The sequence below is a fragment of the Rhinoderma darwinii genome, unplaced genomic scaffold (assembly GCF_050947455.1).
Source record: "Rhinoderma darwinii isolate aRhiDar2 unplaced genomic scaffold, aRhiDar2.hap1 Scaffold_121, whole genome shotgun sequence".
Taxonomy (NCBI): Eukaryota; Metazoa; Chordata; class Amphibia; order Anura; family Rhinodermatidae; genus Rhinoderma; species Rhinoderma darwinii.
This window is the reverse complement of record NW_027461955.1, coordinates 214,166-237,455: the sequence shown is the minus strand read 5'-3', so window position 1 is coordinate 237,455 and position 23,290 is coordinate 214,166. Positions and strand designations below refer to the sequence as shown.

The window sequence follows — 23,290 nt, the reverse complement described above, 5'->3', positions numbered from 1 at the left end:
TCGTACATAACTATGATGCTAGGAGCCCGGCTCCCTGCACTGTGTTCGGTCCGGTACTTGCGGCCGAAATACGTCCGTCAATTCCGGACGTAATTAGTGTGTGTGCACATACCCTAACACATGTGTTACTAATCATTTTTTGTGTGTTTTCTTACAGGTTCGGTCGTTGGACTACGGCGGATTCCAGGACTACTTCGATGACAGCTTTTTTTTTTATTAATAAAATGGTTAATGAGGGTTGTGTTTTTTTTTTTTATTTCAATAAAATATTTTTTCTATGTCTTTGTGGTTTTTTTTAAACTATATTACTACCGCCTTAGTAATGGCCGCCGGCTGATTGACAGCATCCATTGCTAAGGCAGGGCTTAGTGTTAGCCGGTGCATAGGCTAACACTAACCCCCTTTATTACCCCGGTACCCACCGCCACCAGGGGTGCTGGGAAGAGCCGGGTACGATCCAGTACCTGACCATCTGTAGTGATGGTCGGCCACTGGGGTGGCCGCAGGCTGGTATTATCAGGAGGGGAAAGGCCAGATACAGTGGCCCTTCCTACCCTGGTGATGCTAGGCTGCTGCTGCTTTATTGTATCTGGCTGGTTATGAAAATGGGGGGGACGCCACGTCATTTAAAAAATAATTGGAAAGAACGATGTCGGGTCCCCCCCAATTTTCATAACCAGCCAGATACAACACAGCAGCAGCAGGCAGCATTACAAGGGTGGGAAGGGCCACTGTTTTTGGCCTTCCCCAGCCTAATACTACCAGCCTGCGGCCACCCCGGTGCCTGCCCGTCACTACAGCTGGTCGGGTACTGGTTTGTACCCGGCTCTTCCCAGTACCCCTGGTGGCGGTGGGTACCGGGGTAATAATGGGGGTTAGTGTAGACTCTGCACCGGCTAACATTAAGCCTCGCCTTAGTAATGGAGGTTGTCAATCAGCCAGCGGCCATTACTAAGGCGGTGATAATAAAGTTTAAAAAGATACAAGCACATAGAAATTTTTTTTATTGAAATAAAAACACAACCCTCATTAACCATTTTATTGAGAATAAAAAAAACGCCGTCATTGAAGTCCTCGTATCCGAAGTCCAACAACCGAACCTGTAAAAAAAACACAAACACACAAAAATAATCAGTAACACATAAAGAAGCAAAATTATTATTCTTACCTTTCCTGGGTCCAGCGCTGGAGCCGCAATGTCAGCGAGCTGGGCCCTGTATCTAATCCTATCATGTGTGATACAGTCTGCTGAGCTGTGTATCTAATCCAATCATGTATGATACTGTGCTGGGCCCTATATCTAATCCGATCATGTGTGATACTGTCTGCTGAGCCACTGTATCTAATCCTATCATGTGTGATACTGTCTGCTGAGCCACTGTATCTAATCCTATAATGTGTGGTACTGTCTGCTGAGCCACTGTATCTAATCCTATCATGTGTGATACTGTCTGCTGAGCCACTGTATCTAATCCTATCATGTGTGGTACTGTCTGCTGAGCCACTGTATCTAATCCTATCATGTGTGGTACTGTCTGCTGAGCCACTGTATCTAATCCTATCATGTGTGATACTGTCTGCTGGGCCACTGTATCTAATCCTATCATGTGTGATACTGTCTGCTGAGCTGTGTATCTAATCCTATCATGTGTGATACTGCCTTCTGAGCCACTGTATCTAATCCTATCATGTGTGATACTGTCTGCTCAGCCACTGTATCTAATCCTATCCATAGTTTATAGGGTCGTAGTGCTATAGATATGCTATGCTGTCTCCTATACACACACTTTTTTTTGGGGCGGACACATATGTATTGGGGCTATTTCCCGGACATTTTAAGCCCTGAGGGTATGTTCACACGGCAGCGTCTGTTACGGCTGAAATTACTGTGCTGTTTTCAGGAGAAAACAGCACCGTAATTTCAGCCGTAATGGCATGTGCAGGCGTCTTTTGCTGCGTCCACTACGGAAGTAATTGAAGCTGGTTTTCCATGGAGTCCATGGAAAACGGCTCCATTTACATCTGAAGAAGTGACAGGCAGTTTTTTACGCGCCGCCTTTCGACAGCGGCGCGTAAAAAAAAATGACCATCGGCACAGAACATCGTAAGACCCATTCAAATGAATGGGCAGATGTTTTCCGACGCTTTTGAGCCGCATTTTCGGATGTAATTCAATGCTAAAACGCCCAAATTACGTCCGTAAATAGTGTGTGTGTGAACCCAGCCTTAGTGACGCCCCGGCTGCTAGTGCTGCATTGTTGGGTCACTTAGGAGACCCAGCGATGCAGCTGAAAGCGGACCGTCGGCCATGAGAAGTTTGCGGGGTGGGGGGGGGGGGCCCTGGCACATTATCTGCACAGGGGCCTTTTGCAGTCTGTGTCCGCCACTGAGATCATGTAACAAGAGTATATGTTCACACATGGCATATTTTTTTTCTAAAAAAATGTATGTAATTTTTTGTAATATTAAAAAAATTAAATGTAGGAAGACATGTGTGAACATTTTTTTAGTCAAAAAAGCAACACAAGGACATACCCTAATGGGTTCATGCACATGTGCGTATTGCAGTTGTACAGACCGTAATATAGGATTTATAGCGGTCTTAGGGGTCCTACTGTATATCTGTGTGCTTCCGACTTCATACACAGGCATGCACAGTTCTTTGTCAGATTCCGTATGTCGGATGCCATGTTATTGAGGTATTCTCCGTCAAACATCACACACTGACTACCACTCCATAATACAGAACCATAGGGACTCTATGTATGGGGTCTGTGCACACTGCTCTGCACAAGGCCTAAAAGTCATAGATCTATTTGTAAGGCTATGTACAGCTTTGAAAGGGATATTTTTATTTTTTTTAGAAAAAGGTCATTCAGTGTGTTTTGTGCAACGTTCTAACGTTCTAACGTTTACTTTTTGAGATACAGCTGCTCTGTATTCTCTATACAGAGCAGCTGTATCTTATGTTGAATCCTGTACACATGAGGTCCGCGGCACTGATGGGTTCAGTGTCAGCGAGTTCTTCATGTCTCTGACACGCAGAATCCAGCTCTTACCAATCACATCTAAGTTCATAACATCGATAACAGGTGGATCTGACCCGCTGACACTGATCCCGTGTTAATCAGTTTTCGCACTAGATACAACTCCCCTGTATACAGAACACAAAGCAGCTATATCTCAAAAAGTAAAAATAATTTTTAATAAAAACTAATTTTAAAGTTGCACAAAACAAATGGACCTTTTTATTAAAAATAAAATCCCTTTCAAAGGTGTACGTAGTCTTTAAGCTCTCCTTATTTCATGGTAATATGCAATAAGCGGACAAAATGAGTATTTTACAGAATATTTTACTTCGCAAAAAGTAAAAAAAATATGGTTTTGGTTGTCACATATCAAATGGAAAATGGATGAATAGACTCTCTTTAAATACACATCTTCTCATATATTTTAGTGTATTAAGGGATAATTTCTTGTGAAGAAGAGATGATTTAAAAATGCCTCCAGCGCTGACCGCGTTACCTACGTACTTATTTTATTAAACCTCTGAAGAATGTGTCTGCGGATCAGGTGCTTTAAATCCTTTGAGACCTGAGATTGTCAGGATTTGTATTGTCTGCTTGTAAGAGATGAAACAGTTTTTAGTCCTGGAAGAAGATAAGCTTTTATTTTTGGCAGCAGGGTAACGCATTTGTGCACACAATGTCTAAATAATTATTCTTGTCAATGTATCAAAGTCGGACATTTTTTTTTTTCTTCAAAACGTCAATTATTGTGGATAGTACAAAAAGATAAAACCGTGTAATTAAGATCTTTATTTTCCTAGTAAAATCTATTATATTGTAAGTATTCAGAGCTAAACTTCATAAAGGATCTTCATTTTTTTTTGGAGATGAGCAGCATCTGCAGCTTAATACAGATCTACATTTATAATGTGAAAGAACATGCACAAAATTAATAAAAAATGTATTGTATCATCAATTGCTATAGGTTTTTTATTACAATAATAGATTTTAGATACATAAATTAAATGTTTGCAAAATATTGAGCATTAGCTTTAACCCTCCATCAATGTATTTTATTTTAACCCCTAGGAGTTTAAGGAGAAATTCAGACACATGAAATCATTACCCACACCCCCTAACAAAGCCCTAATTATTACGGTGTTCTCCTATTATAGCTTCTAGCTGAAGTGATATAGATTATTCTAAATTGTTAGCAGGATACTGTAGGGCCACAGATACAGGTCTAAGGCACAGGAGAGGAGCAGACCGTGCCTGTGCAGCAGCATGCATCTCACAAGCAGTGTGCAAATTAAAGCCGATCATAGCAAGAGGCATAGATTATTGGTTTGCAGTCATCTACAGGAAATGGGATGCATCCTGGAGGAGCTTCACTGACAACATCAAAATATACGAGGCTAAGAAGATTTGCAGTTCCAACCCAGTACATAAACCATGTAGACAGGGGTGTCTATTATTATCACATGTGAAGATTCACATGGGAAACTATGATTTTCACCAGAGTTTCCCTTTAAATATATTTACTTGCAACTTTTTTATTTTTTATTTTATTTTTGCATTTGACTAATTAAAAGGTTTGTTTAGGATTTAAAGAACATGGCTGCTTTTATCTAAAACAGTGTTACACTTGTCCATGGGTTGTTTGTGGTATTGCAGCTCAGCCCCATTCACTTCATTAGAGCTGAGCTGCAATACCAGACACAACCCACTGACACGTGTTGTGCTGTCTCTGAAAGACTTTCTTTTCAAGTACCGTACAAGCTCTATAAAGAACAATGCTCTGATTCGTGTGCCATACTTTTTTTTTATTTTCTGGAAAAATCGCAATGGCCAGAGTTTATTGAGTGGGAAATTATGAATTGCTGTTGATATAGAGCAGAAAAGCCCTGTGTGGTTTTAGGAGTCGTTTTATTTTTTAAACTTCACACGTCCCTTCACACATTTTTTTTTTACTCTGTAGTTGCATGTAAATTGTATAACAGTATCACATTGTTAACCTAGCCTAATATTGGTGCAGATGAATTTGTCTAGTTTGTGAGTGGTTTTTGGTAGAAAGAGATGAGGAGCTCGAAATCTTGTTGGAAAAGTATACACGCAATTGTTAGGTAAAACGGACACTTTCTATAGGAGTGTAGTTGACATTTCGCTGGATTTTAATCTTTTAGTATTGAATCTGGCAGCATAAATTTGTCTCCATATTGGATGATTGACTTGTTTTCTCTATGGTCACCTTCCTTTATTGACCACCTGCAGCATGGCATGGGGGTCACATCTGTAATATCAAATAATATTGACTTATTTTACACACCGACTCTGAATCAATGCACCCCAGCTTCCAATAGCCGACCATTCACGTTACATAGCTGTGGACCGAAGAAAGATTTAGCTGACAGCTATTCCTCCTGATGGCCCCATAAACACTTGGCTCTGCTGAGCGTGCATGTGTTTTCAATAGGGAGAAGTAAGAAAGCCGCTGCTAGACTCCTCTGGCAGCGACTTATCTATGAAGGAACAAAAGGATCAAGCATGTTTAAATTCAACATGCCCGATCCTTCTGTCCCCCGCCATCTGCCGTCGCATGAGAATAGAGACGCTGCCATACACATTGGATGGTGAGCCGATTCTGCTGAAATCGGTGGGTTTAGCTGACATACTTCTAATGTGTATGGCCACTGTATGTGTTCAGTCGGTCAATAATCAGATCAATGACTAGGGAAAACTGAAATCCTGAATGCCGGTTTAAAGTAACTATAAGGGTATGTTCACACGCCCTATTTACGGACGTAATTCAGGCGTTTTACACCTCAAATTATGTCCGAAAATACGGCTCCAAACCGCTGGCAAACATCTGCCCATTGAAATCAATGGGGTTACGATGTTCTGTGCACACAGGCTTTTTTTTTACGCCCCGCTGTCAAAAGACAGCGCGTAAAAAGACGCCCGCGTCAAAAAAGTGCCTGTCACTTCTTGAGACTTAATTGGAGCCGTTTTTCATTTACTCCATTGAAAAACAGCTCCAATTACGTCCGTAATTGACGCTGCGAAAAACGCGAGTACGAGCAATTACGTCTGAAATTCAGGAGCTGTTTTCGCCTGAAAACAGCTCCGTAATTTCAGGCGTATTGGACGCTGCCGTGTGAACATACCCTTAGACTGGGTTCACACGAGCATGTTATGTCCGTAATGGACGGAACGTATTTCGGCCGCAGGTCCCGGACCGAAAACACTGCAGGGAGCCGGGCTCCTAGCATCATAGTTATGTACAATGCTAGGAGTCCCTGCCTCTCCATGGAACTACTGTCCCGTACTGAAAACATGATTACAGTACGGGACAGTTGTCCTGCAGCGAGGCAGGGACTCCTAGCATCGTACATAACTATGATGCTAGGAGCCCGGCTCCCTGCAGTGTGTTCGGTCCGGGACTTGCGGTCGAAATACGTTCTGTCCTTTACGGACGTAACATGCTCATGTGAATCCAGCCTTATTTTTAAGTGATCAGATCCTGCGAGAAAAAAGTACAGCCTCCAAATAAAGTGGCATGGAAAACAAGTTGAGTTGAAGATGAGACCAGAGAAAACATTATAAGAAATCTGATCTCTTTTATTTGCGTAGGTTTTTTTTTTTAGTTATTTTTTTTTATCATTATTTTTATTATTTATTTATTTTCCTTACAAGCAGCATAAACAAAATCACTCAAATTTAACTAAGGGCCTGTTCACATCACCGTTGCCCTTCCGTTGAGCGGTTCCGTCGGGTTAACCCTCAATAGAGAGGCAAACGGAAACCTCAGCTTCCGTTTCCCTCACCATTGAACTCAATGGTGACGGAAACCTAGCTAATGATTTCTGTCACCGTTGCGACAGGGTTCCGTTGTTTTGGACTGAATCAATTGCGCAGTCGACCGTCAACACGACGGAAGTCTGTCACAATGGTGACAGACGGAAATCATTAGCTAGGTTTCCGTCACCATTGAGATCAATGGTGAGGGAAACAGAAGCTGAGGTTTCCGTTTGCCTTTCCGCTGGGGGTTAACCCGACGGAAACCTCGGACGGAACACCTCAGCAGAAACTAACGCTGATGTGGACAGGCCCTAAATTAGATTATCCTTTATAAAAACTTGGGTAAGAAAGTTTTGACCAATATCAGATACATACTTTAGCCTTGAATAGAGTAAAATATTCATTCTTCATGTATTTTTTTCTCTTGAAATATAGATGTATTACTAACCTAGCACGGTTTCTCAATCTTTTTTTTCTATTGGGGCCTCTCTAGCCAGAACATGGCGATGCCTGGGCCTCATTATTGGTCAATAATCTATGGCAAAATAAAAAAATCTTACCTCAATATATCTTAAAATTTGCCTTCTGAAATCAGAAGAACATTAAAATAATGACAAAAGGAGATTGGTAAAACTATAGAAAGGCCTGACCAGCAAATGATCACTTCTGTCAAAAGTGCCTTCCCAGCTGCGCCTCACCAACAACAGGGGAATCCTCCGAGTTTGAGAAGCACTGGTGTATACTATAATTATGTGTAGCTTCGGCATTTTTTTTTCTTTTTAAATATTACAGTTGAATTATCTTTATTCTATCACAAATAGATATTTTGGTCTCTGACACTGGTGAGTATTTCTAGCTCTTTACGATGTTGTCACATAAAGCATTTTTAGGACAAACGCAGTGTTTTTTCAGTGTTTTTCCTGGCGTTTATTGGCACATTTTTGTTTTAAAAAAAAACAAAACTCTGCGGCAAGATGTTTGCTGCAAGTCAATAGACAAATATGAAATGCACTACAAACAGTGCATTTGTTGTTGTGCCATTTTTCTTCACTTTAGGTGAACCTCACATTGAGCATCACAGTGAAAGTGACTTCTGGTCCACACAGCAGACGCTGTAGGAATCGGGCAGTCACAGTGCGGTCATGTGACGTAACGGCGGACGGGACTGGAGAAGATAATTTAGCAGCAAAGGGGACTGAGATAAAAAAATTAAAAAATCACTGGAGCATTACTTTAAGATTATCATTTTAAAAATAGGACCAATTTTTATATGCTCACAAAATATTCCCATTGCTATGAAAAGGTTCAGAAATTGGATGCATGTAGTCCCTTTATCTCATGCCGTCTTTAATTTCTGTGAGTAAAAAAAACCTGTTGTTTCTGCCTTAATTATTATCAATTAAATTGCTGCTGGGTGCGGCGGCATGAACCGTGTTCTCATTAGGTTATACCCTTCTCACCGCGCTGGTCGGGATTTTGGGATGATCAGGCTTTTTTCTGTGTGTTCAGTACACAGAAGCATTATCTTGATGGTGATGACACAGAACAGATGCTGCTGCTTAGGTGCCACATTTCTCGGGGATGATCTGGGCAACTTAAGAATTCCATCTCCGTTCGGCTGAATAAGTGATTTTCGCTCCTGGCCAATGTTGCTGGCTGTAGTCATTAGTCACAAACTCATGGAAATTTAATAATCACCATCTGTTTATATTGAGGGTTTACATTGTCCTGCCAGTCTTGGTGAATTTGAAAATAAATAAAAATTGTAGTAGTTAATTTTCTTTGTTGCTTTAGAGCAGTGTTCTCCAACCCGTGGCCTTTCAGCTTTTTCAAAACGACAACGTCTAGCATGTCCTAACTGCTTAGACATGATGGGAGTTGTAGTTTTGCAACAGCTGTAGGGCCACAGGTTGAAGAACACTGCTGAAAGGGGCTTTTTGATCTTGGTTCCAAAAGGTTACGATTCAAAGCAGAGGAAAAAATGAACTTGGGATGTTCTTCCAAACATGGGAAAAAAATATTTGATCTTAATTAATGTAATATTCATAATGGGTTATTGTAGAGTAAAATGTTCAATATGTTTGGCATTCCAGGGTTAAGTACTCCTTCTCCACATGTTTAAAGAATAAGATGATTGGAAGTGCATCCCAGGTCCTTCATGCACATACAATGACATTGGCATTGATCTGTTTTGTTGTCAGCCATTTTTGCAGTCACATGTGACAATAGGAAGTGCTACCATATTGCAGTCACCTTTAATTTTTTTTCTCTCAGAAATTAATAAAAAACTTATTTTGTCTGCAATACCAAGGTACAATTTACTGAGAAAGCAATTCAAAGACGGCAAAGACTATGGTTGCATTTCCTGTTGTCACTTTTGACATCAAAACAGCCTTTATATATTTAATGGAGTGAGGCAATATTATTGTTAATTATTATAATAATTTGTATTATTATCATTATTATCGGTTTCGCAAGAATTTTCCCTTTCTTTTTTGAGTCATGTTAAAAATAAAATAGCTTCTTTAGGGTCATTTATCATCACTGATCTGTATGTAGAAGGATGCAGGGAAGACACAGATTATGTCTCTCTTACATTATCATTGTACAATTAGTTATTACAGAGTAGATGTTAATTCACTTCTATCAGCAGAAAGAATAAGCTTCTTGTACATAAATATATTCCGATCAGTAGTCACAACTGTATAATATGACCCCCCAGTGATACTAAAAGTTCGAACGAGTTTCATGCTTCATAGTTGATGTTGTTTTTCAGTGAGTGCAGAGTTTCTGAACAGTTACAGAGAGTGTAATAGCAAGAGGTTTCTAATGGAGAAAGAGGCATTTTCTTTGCCTACAGTATTGATTTATGGGAAACAAATTAAATGATCGTTCGTAATCTAATATTTCCCACAATCACCTTTCCTTTACTCCAGTCCCCTACCTTCAAAAAAATATAACATTGTAGAAACTTTTATAGGCTGTAAACGAAATCTTGATAGATTACAGAAATGTAACTACATACAAAGGCAGAATATAAGCTTGGATTTCATCTGTTGATGTTCTTGGTTCTCATGTTCTCTGAAGTGGATGTGCCTATGCCTACAGCCACAGTTTTGTACAGTAATTTATTCTCTTTCCTTTGCAGGGCTGCTGATCGGATCTGGTTGTGCTTTGTATCCTCTGGGCTGGAATAGTGAGGAAGTTCGACAGGCATGTGGAAATCTCTCTGCACAGTTTGAATTGGGTAGGTGCAGCCGCTACAAGGATACATAACGGTCTACTTAAATGAAAGCGTTTGTTTTAAAGTAAACCATATAAAAGGTAATTGAATGGTAAGTGAGGACAACCCTTGTCCATATTCCCTATTAGGGCATATGTACAGCATAGAGTGGGGTTCCCCAGCAACGGATACGAAATCTCGTGAGATCACGGAGCTAAACGAGATTTGGTTTCACTTGCCGGAATCTCACAAAAAAAGAGTCAGAAGTGTCAGGATTCTGAGTACTCATGACGTCCAGGCTGGATGGTCATGTGTATTCATTATCAGGACACTGTAGTAATGTTAGGGTTTGTGTATGAGGCTGCACATAGCGATATAACTATATCGCTAGTGCAGTGTAAATGAATGGAGAGGAGTGCATGATGCCGATTGGTCAGCGTCATGCACTCCTCTGTACAACGCCCACTTGGTCGAAAGTAAAAGTACGCCCACTTGGGCATTAAGAAAGCTCATTAGCATAAACCAAAATCGCTCCTAACGTTGTGAAAATAGATCGTTTTTTTTAAATAAAAAGCATTACTGTCACCGACATTACAGCGCCGATCTCCTTATGTAGGAGATAGGGCACTTATAATGTGGTGACAGAGTCTCTTTAACCTGTAATATTAAGGTGAAGAGCCACCTCTGGAGACACGTTGTTTGTATGCTTAGGCTGTTATTCTAAAAAAAAAATATATATATAATATTTACTTTAAAGTGAAGGCTCAGTTTTTCACTTGAAATTAGATTTTTGGATAAGTTACGGAGTAACTGGACCTTTTGAGTGTACTGCCGATGACGGGTCCCGCCCCTGCTGGCGGCCCCCGCCGCCGGGTGTCGTGCATTTTCTGTTGTCCTCCACTCACGGCTGCACTATCCCTAGTACGCGTTTGCCGCCTATCTCTTAAAGGGCCAGCGTGCGCAAAAAACACACTATTTAAAGCAACTCCACTATCCACCTGGTGCCGGAACAACTTGTATCCTGTGAAGGTTTCTGTGTGAATCTGTACAGTATTGCTATCTGTAGTCAGCCTGCATCCAGTTATCTATTACCAGCCTGTATCCAGTTCGCTATTGCTATGAGTGATCAGCCGTTATCCGGTTGTCCATTACCAGCGGCTGACTTGCTAGTTTACGCAGCATTAATTATTATCTGTATCAAATATTCGAAGTGATATTATAAGTCTCCGCAATCAGACGACCGCATGGGTCTATGCGGAATCAATTAGATCAACAGGTGGTGCTCAGTGGTGTAGTAAGGCAAGCACAGGTACAATGGTAAAAAAGATCCATGGCACTCACCATTTAGTTGAATGTTCATTTAATGTTGCGGCAAACAAACATAGGCAGTATGGATGTGAAGCTCGAGTCTACGGCCATTTCGCGTGCATCCACGCTTTATCAAGGCCTATGGGGTATGTGAACCCACTAGGCCGCTCCGCCGTAGCGGAGTAGCAGCTGGCCAAACAACAGTCAGTAACAGTCACTGGGGTAAGAGTACTTGGGAAGATGATCTGGCAGATACTCGGTAGTAGACACTTGGCACAGATTATGCTTGGTGTGGCAGATGACACTGGATGAAGCAGATGACAACACGACACCAATACTATAAACAGCTCAGGAACAAGCACAGTTACGAGATACAGGAAATAGGATACGGGAACACTGGGAGCAGGAAACAACTAAGGGACCATTTGCTTAGACTAACATTGGAATACAACAACAACAACAACGCTCAGGCAAAGAGTGGATAGGTTAGGGAACATTTTGTTGGTGTACGTGCTGGCCCTTTAAAGCTGGGGACGAGTGCGCGCACACCCTGGAGGCAGGAAAGAGCAGCCGCGTGTGTTGGCATCTCCTGGGTTGGAGACGCAAATAAGCCTTCAGTGTCCTGCGGCTGCCGGTAACTACAGTGTGCAGGCAGTCCGCGACTGCAGACAGAACATTATCTTTGTCGGCAGCACATCTCTCTGTGTAAATAGGGAGATGTCCTGCCGGCATGATGGAAATGTGTGGGGACAAACGATGGCAGTAACGATCGCTCGTCCCCATACAGAACTAATCATTGCTACTTGTGAAAGGAGCAAACGAGCACCGATCAACGAGCGGTCTCCTTGATCGGCACTGGTTTTCATGGTCCATATCGGGCCGTGAAATAGGACCTCAAGGGTAGCTTCTACTGATAGAACCTGACTACAAAGGACACGGTTTGTAGTCAGGATCCACTAATTATCCATAGTATTCTATATACCAGTAACAAATACACTCACGTGTACACCCTCCAGTACTAAGGAGGAAAAATAGGTAATTTATATAACGATTGCCCACAACTTTTCTAAAGGTGAGCTTGCACTTTAAAGCTAATTTTAATCAGTGATGCTTAGATGAAATGCTTTTCTTAAAGCGATTTCTAGTTTGTATATGATTTGTATAATAAAAAAAAACAAAAAAACCTTCTAATATACTAGTATACTCCATTTTCAAGAGCCCTGCTTGCTGTCCATAAAACATTGTTTACAAAGTTCCTATTCAGTGACAGAAATAGTGAGAAATTGAATCAAAAAACTATATTAGAAATTTACAGAACTTTTTCATATACTACAATTAAACTTTACCTGAAAACTGAAATCCCTTTCAATGATGACCCAGCAAATTGGCTCATGTAAGGTCACTTAACTAACTTTGTAATAACGTTGAACTGCAAAGTAGTATGACTATAACGTTTGAACGCAAGGCCAGACAAATCTCAGTTGCCAGTTCCACATGACGACAAGAAAATCTTTTTTTCTCCTGGCTATACATGTATTCAGCAGATGGGCACGACACCTCACTGCTGAATACAAGGAGTCTCGCTGCCCAGCTTCATCTAAACCGGAAGAGGCAGCCACAGACCGCTCCTGCCGGGCAGAACAAGCACAGACATGTTGTGGATAATGTGTGCTCGTCCTGCATGGACCTCAACAGAGATCAATGCAGGAGCTACAAGCAACAGCCAGGAATAGGGTGCAGACAAAGATTTTGTCTAAGAGATGGCAGATCCCAGGAAATGTAGAGTACACGAGGGGGGGGGGTGTTTGGGCACCGCTGTGACTACAGGGTAAAAAAGGGGGTGGGGAAAAGTAATTTTTCCTTTTGTAAAGGGTAGTTCTTTTGCCACTATTGATAAATATGCCCAGAGGCGTAACTTGAAGCTCTTGGACCCCAATACAAATTCTCGACCACGGACCATAACTACAATGCATAATTGACATTACTGGTCTCCTCATATGGGGTACAGTGCCCTATTGGGTCCCCTTAGGCTTCAGGACTAAGTGCGACTGCAACCTCTGCATCCCATATAGTTACGTTCCTGAAGGTGTTTGTATTTAATCAGTTTTTTTAATATCCGTATGATTAGCTGGAAAATCTAAGGCCAACATGTACTAAGGCTGCTGTTTTATACGCCAGTCTTAATCAGTAGCCCAAAACATTAAGATGTAATTGAATTTATTACCTCTTAATAAATGAGTCCCATCTTCTGCTGTCCGTGCGACTCACGGTGAAATCTATGGATATTGCATAAATGTCTGAGATGAGAATATTCCTTTAATAAACTTATGCTTGTCTCTTTAATTGCTTTCTACTTGAGGCAGTATTCTCCATTTTCTATAATTATCTCATCTCTGTGGCGCTGCCTCCTTTACCTGTTTATACTTTCCTTATTTTGACTCAACCTCATGCTCGCTAATCACTTTGCTTTGATTTTTGTGTTAGATTTGAATGATCTCCCTGGAGCTTGAGCTGGAGATTAATGAATTCATCTAGCTAAAAAAAATGGATTGGGTTCATTTAAGTAATTGCTACTTGTAATTGCATATTCAAGGCTAAATAAAATACATATAAGTTATACATTGGGCTACGAATATTAGCCAGGTTGCTATAAGGTCTGTAGAGAAAGGGGAGATGTGGATTTGGATCCCCCCTCTTTGATATTATTGAGGAAAGGGGGAGATTGGTGAGATTGGACCAACCTACTGGCTGCAAAACTCACTTGTGACCTCAATGCTTCATCCTCAATACATCCCTTAGTTACCCACCAACAAATAAGGCTTTTCACATTACGTTTATAGCCTCCGTCTGAGGTATACAGTACGTCAAGACGATCTACAGTGGGATGTCGACTATAGGCTCCCACTGCAAAATAAAGTATGCCGCACAGTATATATTTTCTTTACTGTATACAGTTGAGTGGAATAGCGTAGTCATCTATCTGTTGTACTTTCAGGCCTTCTGCTTGTTGGTGCCAGCGTTCCTAGCAATTGATGGCAGCAGATACTCCTGTGCACTAATAGCAGCACCTGTGACGTCATAGCATTAATGAAATTTGGCAGCGGCTCCGGAACCGTATCCCTGGCACTTGGCTACTGTGTGAGGACAAGAGCAGACATTTGGCACTATTGGTGGAGCTTGCTAAGGCTGAATATAAATTGCACTTTGTTGGTTCAGTTGTTCTTCCTGGTATTGCAAAATTCCTTTAATCCTGCATTAGATAATTCAGAAAATGTAAGAATCCGGCACTTGTCTCTAGCACGGAACTGTAATATAATGTGGAATTCCACAGAATTAGAAGTACTAAACCTAGAAATGATAAAAAATAAACAGAATATACACTTGCTCCCAGTGTTTGTCAGTCTGCAGGATTTTTCTGAATGTTCCTGAAATATATAGCCTTGTAGAAATCCTACAGAAAACACAGGGGTTAGTTTTCTTGCTGATCATCTGTCTGAGGGTGTGGGGCTTAGTGAAGGGTGTGGGTCCTAATAAACTGTGTGCCCTACTACAGGGCAGAGGGGGGAGGCTACTGCTGCAGCCAGTTGTCGGAGACGCAGGATTGTGAGGACATGTAGAGGGAAATTACAGATATCCTGGGACAGATAGAGAAGAATGCTTTATATAGTTCTCCGTTTTAATTGCAATATGAGACAAAATGGGAAGAAAGGAATGCTGGGATATATTTATGTGCATTTTCTATGTTTAGGCCTCGATCACACACTGCCCAAATTCGGTGAGAAACCGCATCCAAAGCATGTGAAAGGGGATTCTGCAACCCTTTTCACATGCTGCGGAAAATTTCTGCACTGATTTTTTTCCCTTGATAAGTAAAGAAGTCAGCGAGAATAAGTAGCATTCTACTTATTCCCGTGGATTCCACACGGAAAAGCCAGTGGATTTCCACACGCCGATTTTTATATTTTTTTTTTTAATCCACAGTAATTTTATACTGTGAAATGGTAGCGTGCTTGTTGGGAATTTTCCCCATTTAGTTGAATGGGGAAGTCAAAATCTGCAACAAATACCAACTGTTGTGATTTTTGCTGCGGAAATGCTGCGAATCCGTAGCAAAAATTTCAATTTGGAAAATAAGAAAAAACCCTATTTCCAGTTAAAAAAAAAAAAAAAAGACCATACTGACCTCCCCTAGCGTTCTCATACCGATGCCTCACTGCTTCCCCATGTGGTCTCAGTGCAGCCGGCCTCCTGGAATGATGTTTCATCCCCAGCCAATCACAGACTGCAGTGGTCCCATGGTGACACCACGCCATCCCAGGAGGCCACGCCAACACAGAACAGACAGGGGAACAGGGACGTGTCGCTATGGTAATGCCACGGAAGGGGAGGTTTTCTTTGTTTTATTTCCTCTTCTCTCCTCTTCTTCTCTACAGCTGAAAAACCAGCAGAGATTCTGCACCAAATCAAACACGATTTGGTGCGAACGTTCATCCGGAATTCTCTGCGGTTCCTGCAGTAAATATGTGTTGGATTTGCTTATGGCAATAGTGCCTTAGTGTTCCTTTACACCAAAGTTATGGTAGCAACTTTTATGTTATCGGTTTATTCTAGGATTTCTTTCTGAGCATTCTCTACCCTTAAAAATAAGATTTATATACTTTTCTATGACAGTCCGATAATCATATTTAACCTGCGCTAGTATTTTTATATTTTCATTCATTTAATTTTTTTTTATTCCATTTTCTCTCTTTTTTTTAGTTCTTAAAAGTATCTTTGAGTTAAAGTCTTCAGAGTCTATTGAATTTTGAAAAGCATATTTTACTTTTACAGGCACTACATTTCTTTGCGCATAACTACATCTGGAATTATATGTATGTTATATTTCTATTCGGTTGTGGTATTAGTCATTTTTATTTTGGATTTATTTTGGATTACGGGCAGGAAGCTATGTGAGGACATCAAATAATATTACCGCTCCCTATTCTGTAGCTGGTGTCAAATCTTTTGTAACAAGTTTTTGAAACTTTGGAGATTATCGCCAGTGCCTATTCATGCAAGTTATATTGATAAAGTTTTGATGGTAAAGATAAAGCTGATATATGTATTTGCCTCAGTCGACCTTTACAATAGTGTCAGCATAGGATTTATTGTAACACTAGGATTTATATGCAACACTTTGTTATAACAAAAGCATAACCAATTTTCTGGTTAATCATCTTTCCAAATGATTTATGTGACTATTAAACAATAATTTTGTATCTCGATGCGTTCCCGTCTGTGAAATTACTGACCTTCTCTAACTTTTATTCCGGTAAATAGAAACACTAGAACATCAACAAGTAAATAGTTCACAATAACACTTCAAGTCCCTTTCGCCATCCGTATCATTTTTTATTGCATAGGACGTGGAGGCAGCTTGAGCTCTATGAAGAGTAATGTCCTAATTGAATATAGTTTACTAGTTTTAATTCTGAAACCTATTTTTAATGTTTTTGTCTGACTGGTTTAGGCACATGGGGGAAGATTTGTTAATACCAGTGTACGAGTAGTGTGCCAGTCTCTCCTCCAGTGCAGCGGGCACCATATTTATCAACAGGCCCCTATTGATGTATTTGGTGTAGGCTAAAGACAATGTCAGGAAAATTCTGATTAGATAAGTGGCACCCAGCACGACACTGAAACCCATCCATTTTTCCTGACACATTTGTTTGAGTTCCGTTGAGGGGTTCCCTTCAATGGAAAGTCAAACGGAAACCTTACCTGCCGTTGGCATCACCATTGATATCAATGGTGACGGAAACATTGCTAATGGTCGACTGCGCTATTCATTCCGTTGAAAAAACTGAAACCTTTAGTTAGATTTTAAATTGTTTTCATTAAAAAAGACCTGGGTGGGTGCGTGGCTTGGACATGGCGCTGACCAGACGTGCTGCTTGAGAGCTCCGTTCCTGCACTTCCCTAACCCGCTCATAAGCACATTAATAAGCATCATTTTATCACCCTGATGGTCAGGAAATCCAAGGCCTCCACAGGGACTCCCTACTGTACACGGCAGATGTCTTCAGCCGGCTCTATCCAGAGATTTCTGACCGACGCTGCATCTGGAACATCATCTAAGATGGCGCCGCAGGAGGGGAGGCGAGATGGAGCCGGGACTTCGCTTCCAGAGGGGCTATCATCTGCGGCCGGCGTAGCTGCATCAGGTACAGCTAGTACCTTCCCCTCGATATCGGGCTCTCAGGGGCAGTTTCCCTCCTTGCTGGATGGGATTGAGCCGAGCTCTTCTGGGGCTGAGATGGCGCTGCCTGCGCGGGACTGCTCGCCACGTGGTGCCTGTCATGGCGGCCGGGTTTCTCCCTTATCCTCCCCTCAGGTGCTGGGGCCTGCAATCCTGCCTTCTACCTCTCCCAGAGATATGGCTGTTCATCCCTCCTCTCATATTGGTGTTACTGCTGTCCTAGGGGATGATTTACAGGGCCTGAGACGACAGCTATCAGCATTGCCCACTAAACAGGACATGGAGCGTTATGTAAACCGCCTGGAGACGACATATAAATCGGAAATACAATCTCTTACTACCAATTTATCTCAATTGTCCGATCAAGTACAGCGGATGGAAAGCGATGTATCCAGTATTACACAGCAACAAGTTTCTCATGCCGACCGATTAGATCAGCACTCTCAGCAGATCCACACATTATTTAATCTTGCTGGGGATCATGAGAATCGGAATCGCCGTAATAATATTCGGCTGCGGGGCATTCCTGAGGATATCTCTCCGGGTCAACTTATTCCTGCTCTACAGTCTCTATTTAACTCTCTACTTGGGCGCCCTGCTGATGATCCTCTGGAGCTGGATAGAGCACACAGGACTCTAGGTCCGCGCAACCCGGATCCTGATAGGCCTAGAGATGTGCTATGCTGTGTCCATTTTTTTTCTCTTAAGGAGCAGATCATGAGGAAGGCCCGAGATAAAGGCGAGGTTTTATTACAGGGAGTCAAGATCCAGCTACTGTCTGATTTGTCTAGGATGACTCTGGACAAGCGCCGGGTCCTTTACTGGACGTCTTGAGAGAACATGAGATCTCCTATTCCTGGGGTCACCCCTTTCAGTTGCAGGTTCGCAGGAACGGGGCACTGCTGAGTGTTCGCGACCCGGGGGACGTTCCAGATTTCTGTGATGCTCTCCGTTTGCTTAGAGTCTCTCTCCCTGATTGGCCTTATGTTCCCATCCCGCCGCCGTGTCCACGGTCACGCAGGCGAGGTCGTTCTCCTGCTTCTCCTATGAGGCGTCATGATGGGCGGCCTGCGGAGCCGATGTGATGCCCTTTTAATGTCTCTTAATTGCAGCCTGCTGTCGGAGTTTAATTACAATGGTTATTGCGTTTATCAGCTGAAGCAATTATATTCGGAGTTACATATGGTCATTACTGAGTGGGTCTGCATTATGTTTCACAGGTGATTGCTGTTGGAGACCTGGTGGCTACTAATATCGGTCGATTACCGTTAATACGCCACAATTGTGAATGTATTTTTTTTTATTTTTTTATTTTTCTTTATTGCTAACCTATTTGTACATTTATGCTGACAATGAATGTAGGCAGGGGTGTTCGCTGCTGGGGTTTCTTTAGGGCCCTACTAACAATGTAACTCCTTATTTAATTATTTTTGGGTAACACACTAAGTGCCTTGGTTTTCCTTTTGTGTTATATCGTTATTTGCTATATAATATTTGCTGGGTTGGGGGGTGCGGGGCGCTGGCTAGACCTTGTCCTGACACTTCTCCTCTTAGGGTCTCACTGGTTATATCCGGTGTACATTGGATTGTTTCTCCTTGATTAGATCAAGGAGTGGGTGCTTGTTTCACCCGCTTGTTTGTCCTTGTTGTCGTGTCTCCCTTCCTTGTCTGTCTTGTTTCTCTTCATTATTGTAGCACATTTCTTGATTTGCTAGACATACGTGCGTTGGAAATGGCGCAGCTGAAAGTCTGTACCTTTTAATGCTAGAGGGCTTAATGTCCCGGAAAAACGGTCGCAGATATTGTATAACATGCACAAAGAACGGGTAAATATCCTGTTTTTACAGGAGACTCATTTTCAGGTGGGCCACACTCCACAGTTTACAAATCGCTATTATCCAGTATGGTTCCACAGTGCCAACCCGGAATCCAAGTCCAAGGGCGCTAGTATTTGTATTCACAAGTCACTCTCTCATAAACTGGTAGACGTTCTGGTTGACCCGGGTGGTCGGTATGTGTTTCTTAAACTGTCCATTCGGAATAAGCTGTTCACCTTAGCTAATATGTACCTCCCCAATCAGGATCAGGCGCGAGTGTGTTGTGGGTATTTGCGGAAATTGGAAGAGTTCACGGAGGGAGTTTTGATTGTGGGCGGTGATTTTAACCTGACGTTCGATTCCAGGCTTGACACCTCCTCGGGCAGGTCTGCGGTTCCGAAGTCCCACTTGGGAGCCTTGAAAACTGTGATGCATTCCATGCAATTGATTGACGTGTGGAGGATTCTTCATCCTCAGGTAAGAGAATACACTTACTTCTCCCCGCTACACAATATGTATAGTAGACTGGACGCCTTTCTTATTAGCCACCATTTGCTTACCTGGCGTCCTATTTCTGAGGTGGGCCCTATGGTTTGGTCGGATCATGCCCCTGTATTTCTGACACTTACGGTTCCTAGTTCAGTACCCAATTTCCAATCTTGGAAACTTAACGATAACTTATTGGGTGACTCAGTGTGTGTGTCAGCCCTTAAGGACTCACTTAACGTTTTTTTTGAGGTACACACACGTGACACTACCCCATTACCATTACAGTGGGAGGCGTTAAAGTGTGTAGTCAGGGGAGTCCTGATCCAACATGGGGCTCGGTTGAAGCGGGAAAAAGGGGTAGCCATTACGCGGCTCCTTGCTCAGATACGGGACCTTGAATCCCGCCATAAGCGAGTGCTTTCCTCGCAGATATTTGCGGAACTTACTGCAGCGAGAGAATCCTTGCGTTCTCTGATAGACCAGTCACACGCTCGATTCAGGGACCGTATGCGAAAACACTCGTACGAATTTGCAGATAAATGTGGCAGGTCTCTAGCACGGATACTACATCCTCGCACCCAGGCGTCGTATATCCCTAAAATCACTTCTCCCTCGGGCGGTGAGGTTCATGATCCGGTGGGGATCACCGACTGCTTCAGACAGTATTACTCGGCATTATACAATCTTAAAGGCCATTTTCAGGATATGCAGGCGGATGCGTTACGTGATAAAATAGACCGGTATGTGCACGACACTGCGCTGCCGTCCTTGGGGGGCGGGGAGGCTTTGGGACTTGAGGAAGATTTTTTGGAAACGGAGGTGGAGCGTGCTATTGGGGATTCCCCCTTGGGCAAAAGTCCAGGACCCGATGGGTTTAATAATAAATTCTACAAGACATTTAAGGATCAATTGGCTCCGTTCTTGACGAAAGTTGTTAATTCAGTGTCTTCCTCGTGTCCCTTTGCACCCCAGTCCCTTGAGGCTCATATTACCCTTTTACCAAAACCGGGCAAAGATCCGACGGCGTGCGCAAACTTCCGACCAATATCATTGATAAATGTAGATGTTAAGATTTTTGCGAAGTTGCTGGCCTCTCGACTCTCGCCTCTCTTACCCGATTTGGTCACAGATGACCAGGTGGGGTTTGTGCACGGTAGAGAAGCACGGGACAACACTAACAAGACCCTCCTTTTAACATCATACTGCCAATCCCATAAGATACCGATGTGTTTACTCTCGGTCGATGCGGAAAAAGCATTTGACAGGGTACATTGGGTGTTTCTCCGCAGTGTCCTGACACAGGTTGGCCTTGGCGCCATTATGGTGGATAGGATTATGGCATTATATCATGGGCCTACGGCCCGGGTTCGAGTTAATGGGTTGTTATCTGACTCTTTGCATATCTCTAATGGCACGAGACAGGGGTGCCCACTCTCACCTTTACTATATGTTTTGGTCATGGAACACCTGGCCGTGGCACTGCGCAACAACCCTAATGTTAATGGCGTCTGTGTTGGCGCAAAACACCACAAACTAGCATTGTATGCCGATGATCTCCTTGTGTACATTACGACTCCTATGGTTTCCTTGCCATCTTTGACCGGGGAATTTGAGCGGTTTGGCCATGTGAGCAATTTCAAAGTCAACTATTCCAAATCGGAGGCATTGAATATATCTCTCGATACTACCTTAGCCACCCATCTCGCTCGAGTTTTCCCTTTCAAATGGCAATCTACATCTCTAAAATATCTGGGGGTGCAAATTCCCACACACCAGTCGGACTTGTTCGCTTTGAATTACACACCCATTCTGCAGCGCACCTTGAAGGATTTAATGGCATATGGTGGGAATCGCATATCGTGGTTTGAGCGCATTAACGCGGTAAAAATGGACATTTTACCCAAATTTCTTTACATATTCCAAACCGTCCCTATCATAATTCCAACGAGCTTCTTCCAAATATTGCATAGGGCCATAACTAAATTTGTTTGGGGCTCCTCTAAGCCTCGTGTTCGTTTTGCTGTCCTTAGTCGGCCGAAAAAGGAGGGGGGGGGCAGGATTGCCGGATTTTAAACGCTACCACCAAGCTGCGTTACTGATGCGATTGGTAGACTGGTTCCGTTCAGGTGCGGGTAAGCAATGGGTGCGCATTGAGAAGGCTATGTCTCCCCTAGCACTGTCGTCTCTGCCTTGGTTGTCTGCTTCTCAGCGACCTTCATCTTCTCTGCCTTACCTCACACGTCAGTTTCTTGTAGTCTGGGAGCGGATCATTGCTACGATGGACATTGTTCACCGTCCAGGTCCTCTAACCCCTCTTTTTGATGATCCTTCCTTTCCTCCGGCGGTGGGTGTGGACACATTCCTCTGTTGGGAGAGACAGGACGGTAGTTTCTTGGCTAAGACTCTTACACCGGAGGGTACAATCTTGTCACAGTCTGTGGTCTCCTGGGCCTGCCCGGGGGGACGTCCGGTTTGGTGGTCCTATTTTCAGTTGCGCTCTTATCTTTTTTCTATGGGCGACCGTTTTGCTTTGCTGCAGGTTAAGACTCCTCTGGAACACTACTTGTTGTTGACTACTGCCCCCTCTCATGTGCTGTCCTTTTTACACGGGATCCTCCTACCTAAATACGATTACTCCCAGCTGACATTCACCACCGCATGCGATGAGGAATTGGGGACTCGACACTCTGCTGAGGAGTGGGGCACATCTTTCTTCCTGGCGCATAAGCTGCCGACTTCGTGCTTTGCCCAGGAAAAAAATTATAAGATTCTCACTAGATGGTACCGCTGTCCTTCTTTACTGCATAGGATATTCCCTGATGTACCTGATGAATGCTGGAGATGTGGGGAGGCTCCTGGAACCAAGCTGCACATTTGGTGGGATTGTCCCAAACTTCGTCCCTTTTGGGGAAAGATTTTTGATCTCGGTAATAAACTTTTTCATACTGAGGTTCAGACTTTGGCCTCTATTGGTTTACTTTCCATGGTTCCGGGATCACTCTCACACCTCAAAAAGAGTGTCTTTCGGCATTTTTTGACCGCAGCAAGAACAGTGATTCCTCGTCATTGGAAATCCAGCACTGTGCCTTCCCTGAAGGAATGGGTGACGGAGGTGAATAGAATTATGAGGATGGAGGAGTTGATGTCTGCTGATCAGGGTAAAGCTGAGCTCTTTGTCCGCACCTGGGCAGTGTAGTCTGGATTCCGGGGAGGTGATGATTTACCTCTCTGGCTGGATGGCCTCTTTTGAATACCTATATAAAGCCTACTTTTTGTGTGCTATGTCCGTATGTGTTTCCCTTTGTTGTCTTGTGTCTGTGTAAGGCCTCATGCACACGACCGTGTTTTTGCGTCCGCAATTCAACCGCAAATCCACGGGTTAATTGCGGACCCATTCATTTCTATGTGG

The 23,290-nt window shown here is 42.8% G+C and overlaps 1 protein-coding gene across 1 annotated transcript in view; it reads left to right on the top strand.

Annotated features, from left to right (window-relative positions):
• The window catches only part of LHFPL6 (LHFPL tetraspan subfamily member 6), a 179,070-nt gene that overhangs the window by 144,434 nt on the left and 11,346 nt on the right, over nucleotides 1-23,290 (top strand). Inside the window, exon 3 of the mRNA XM_075847973.1 lies at nucleotides 9,955-10,053. Within this exon, the coding sequence (XP_075704088.1) occupies nucleotides 9,955-10,053 (99 nt within the window). The remainder of the gene's footprint in view (nucleotides 1-9,954; nucleotides 10,054-23,290) is intronic.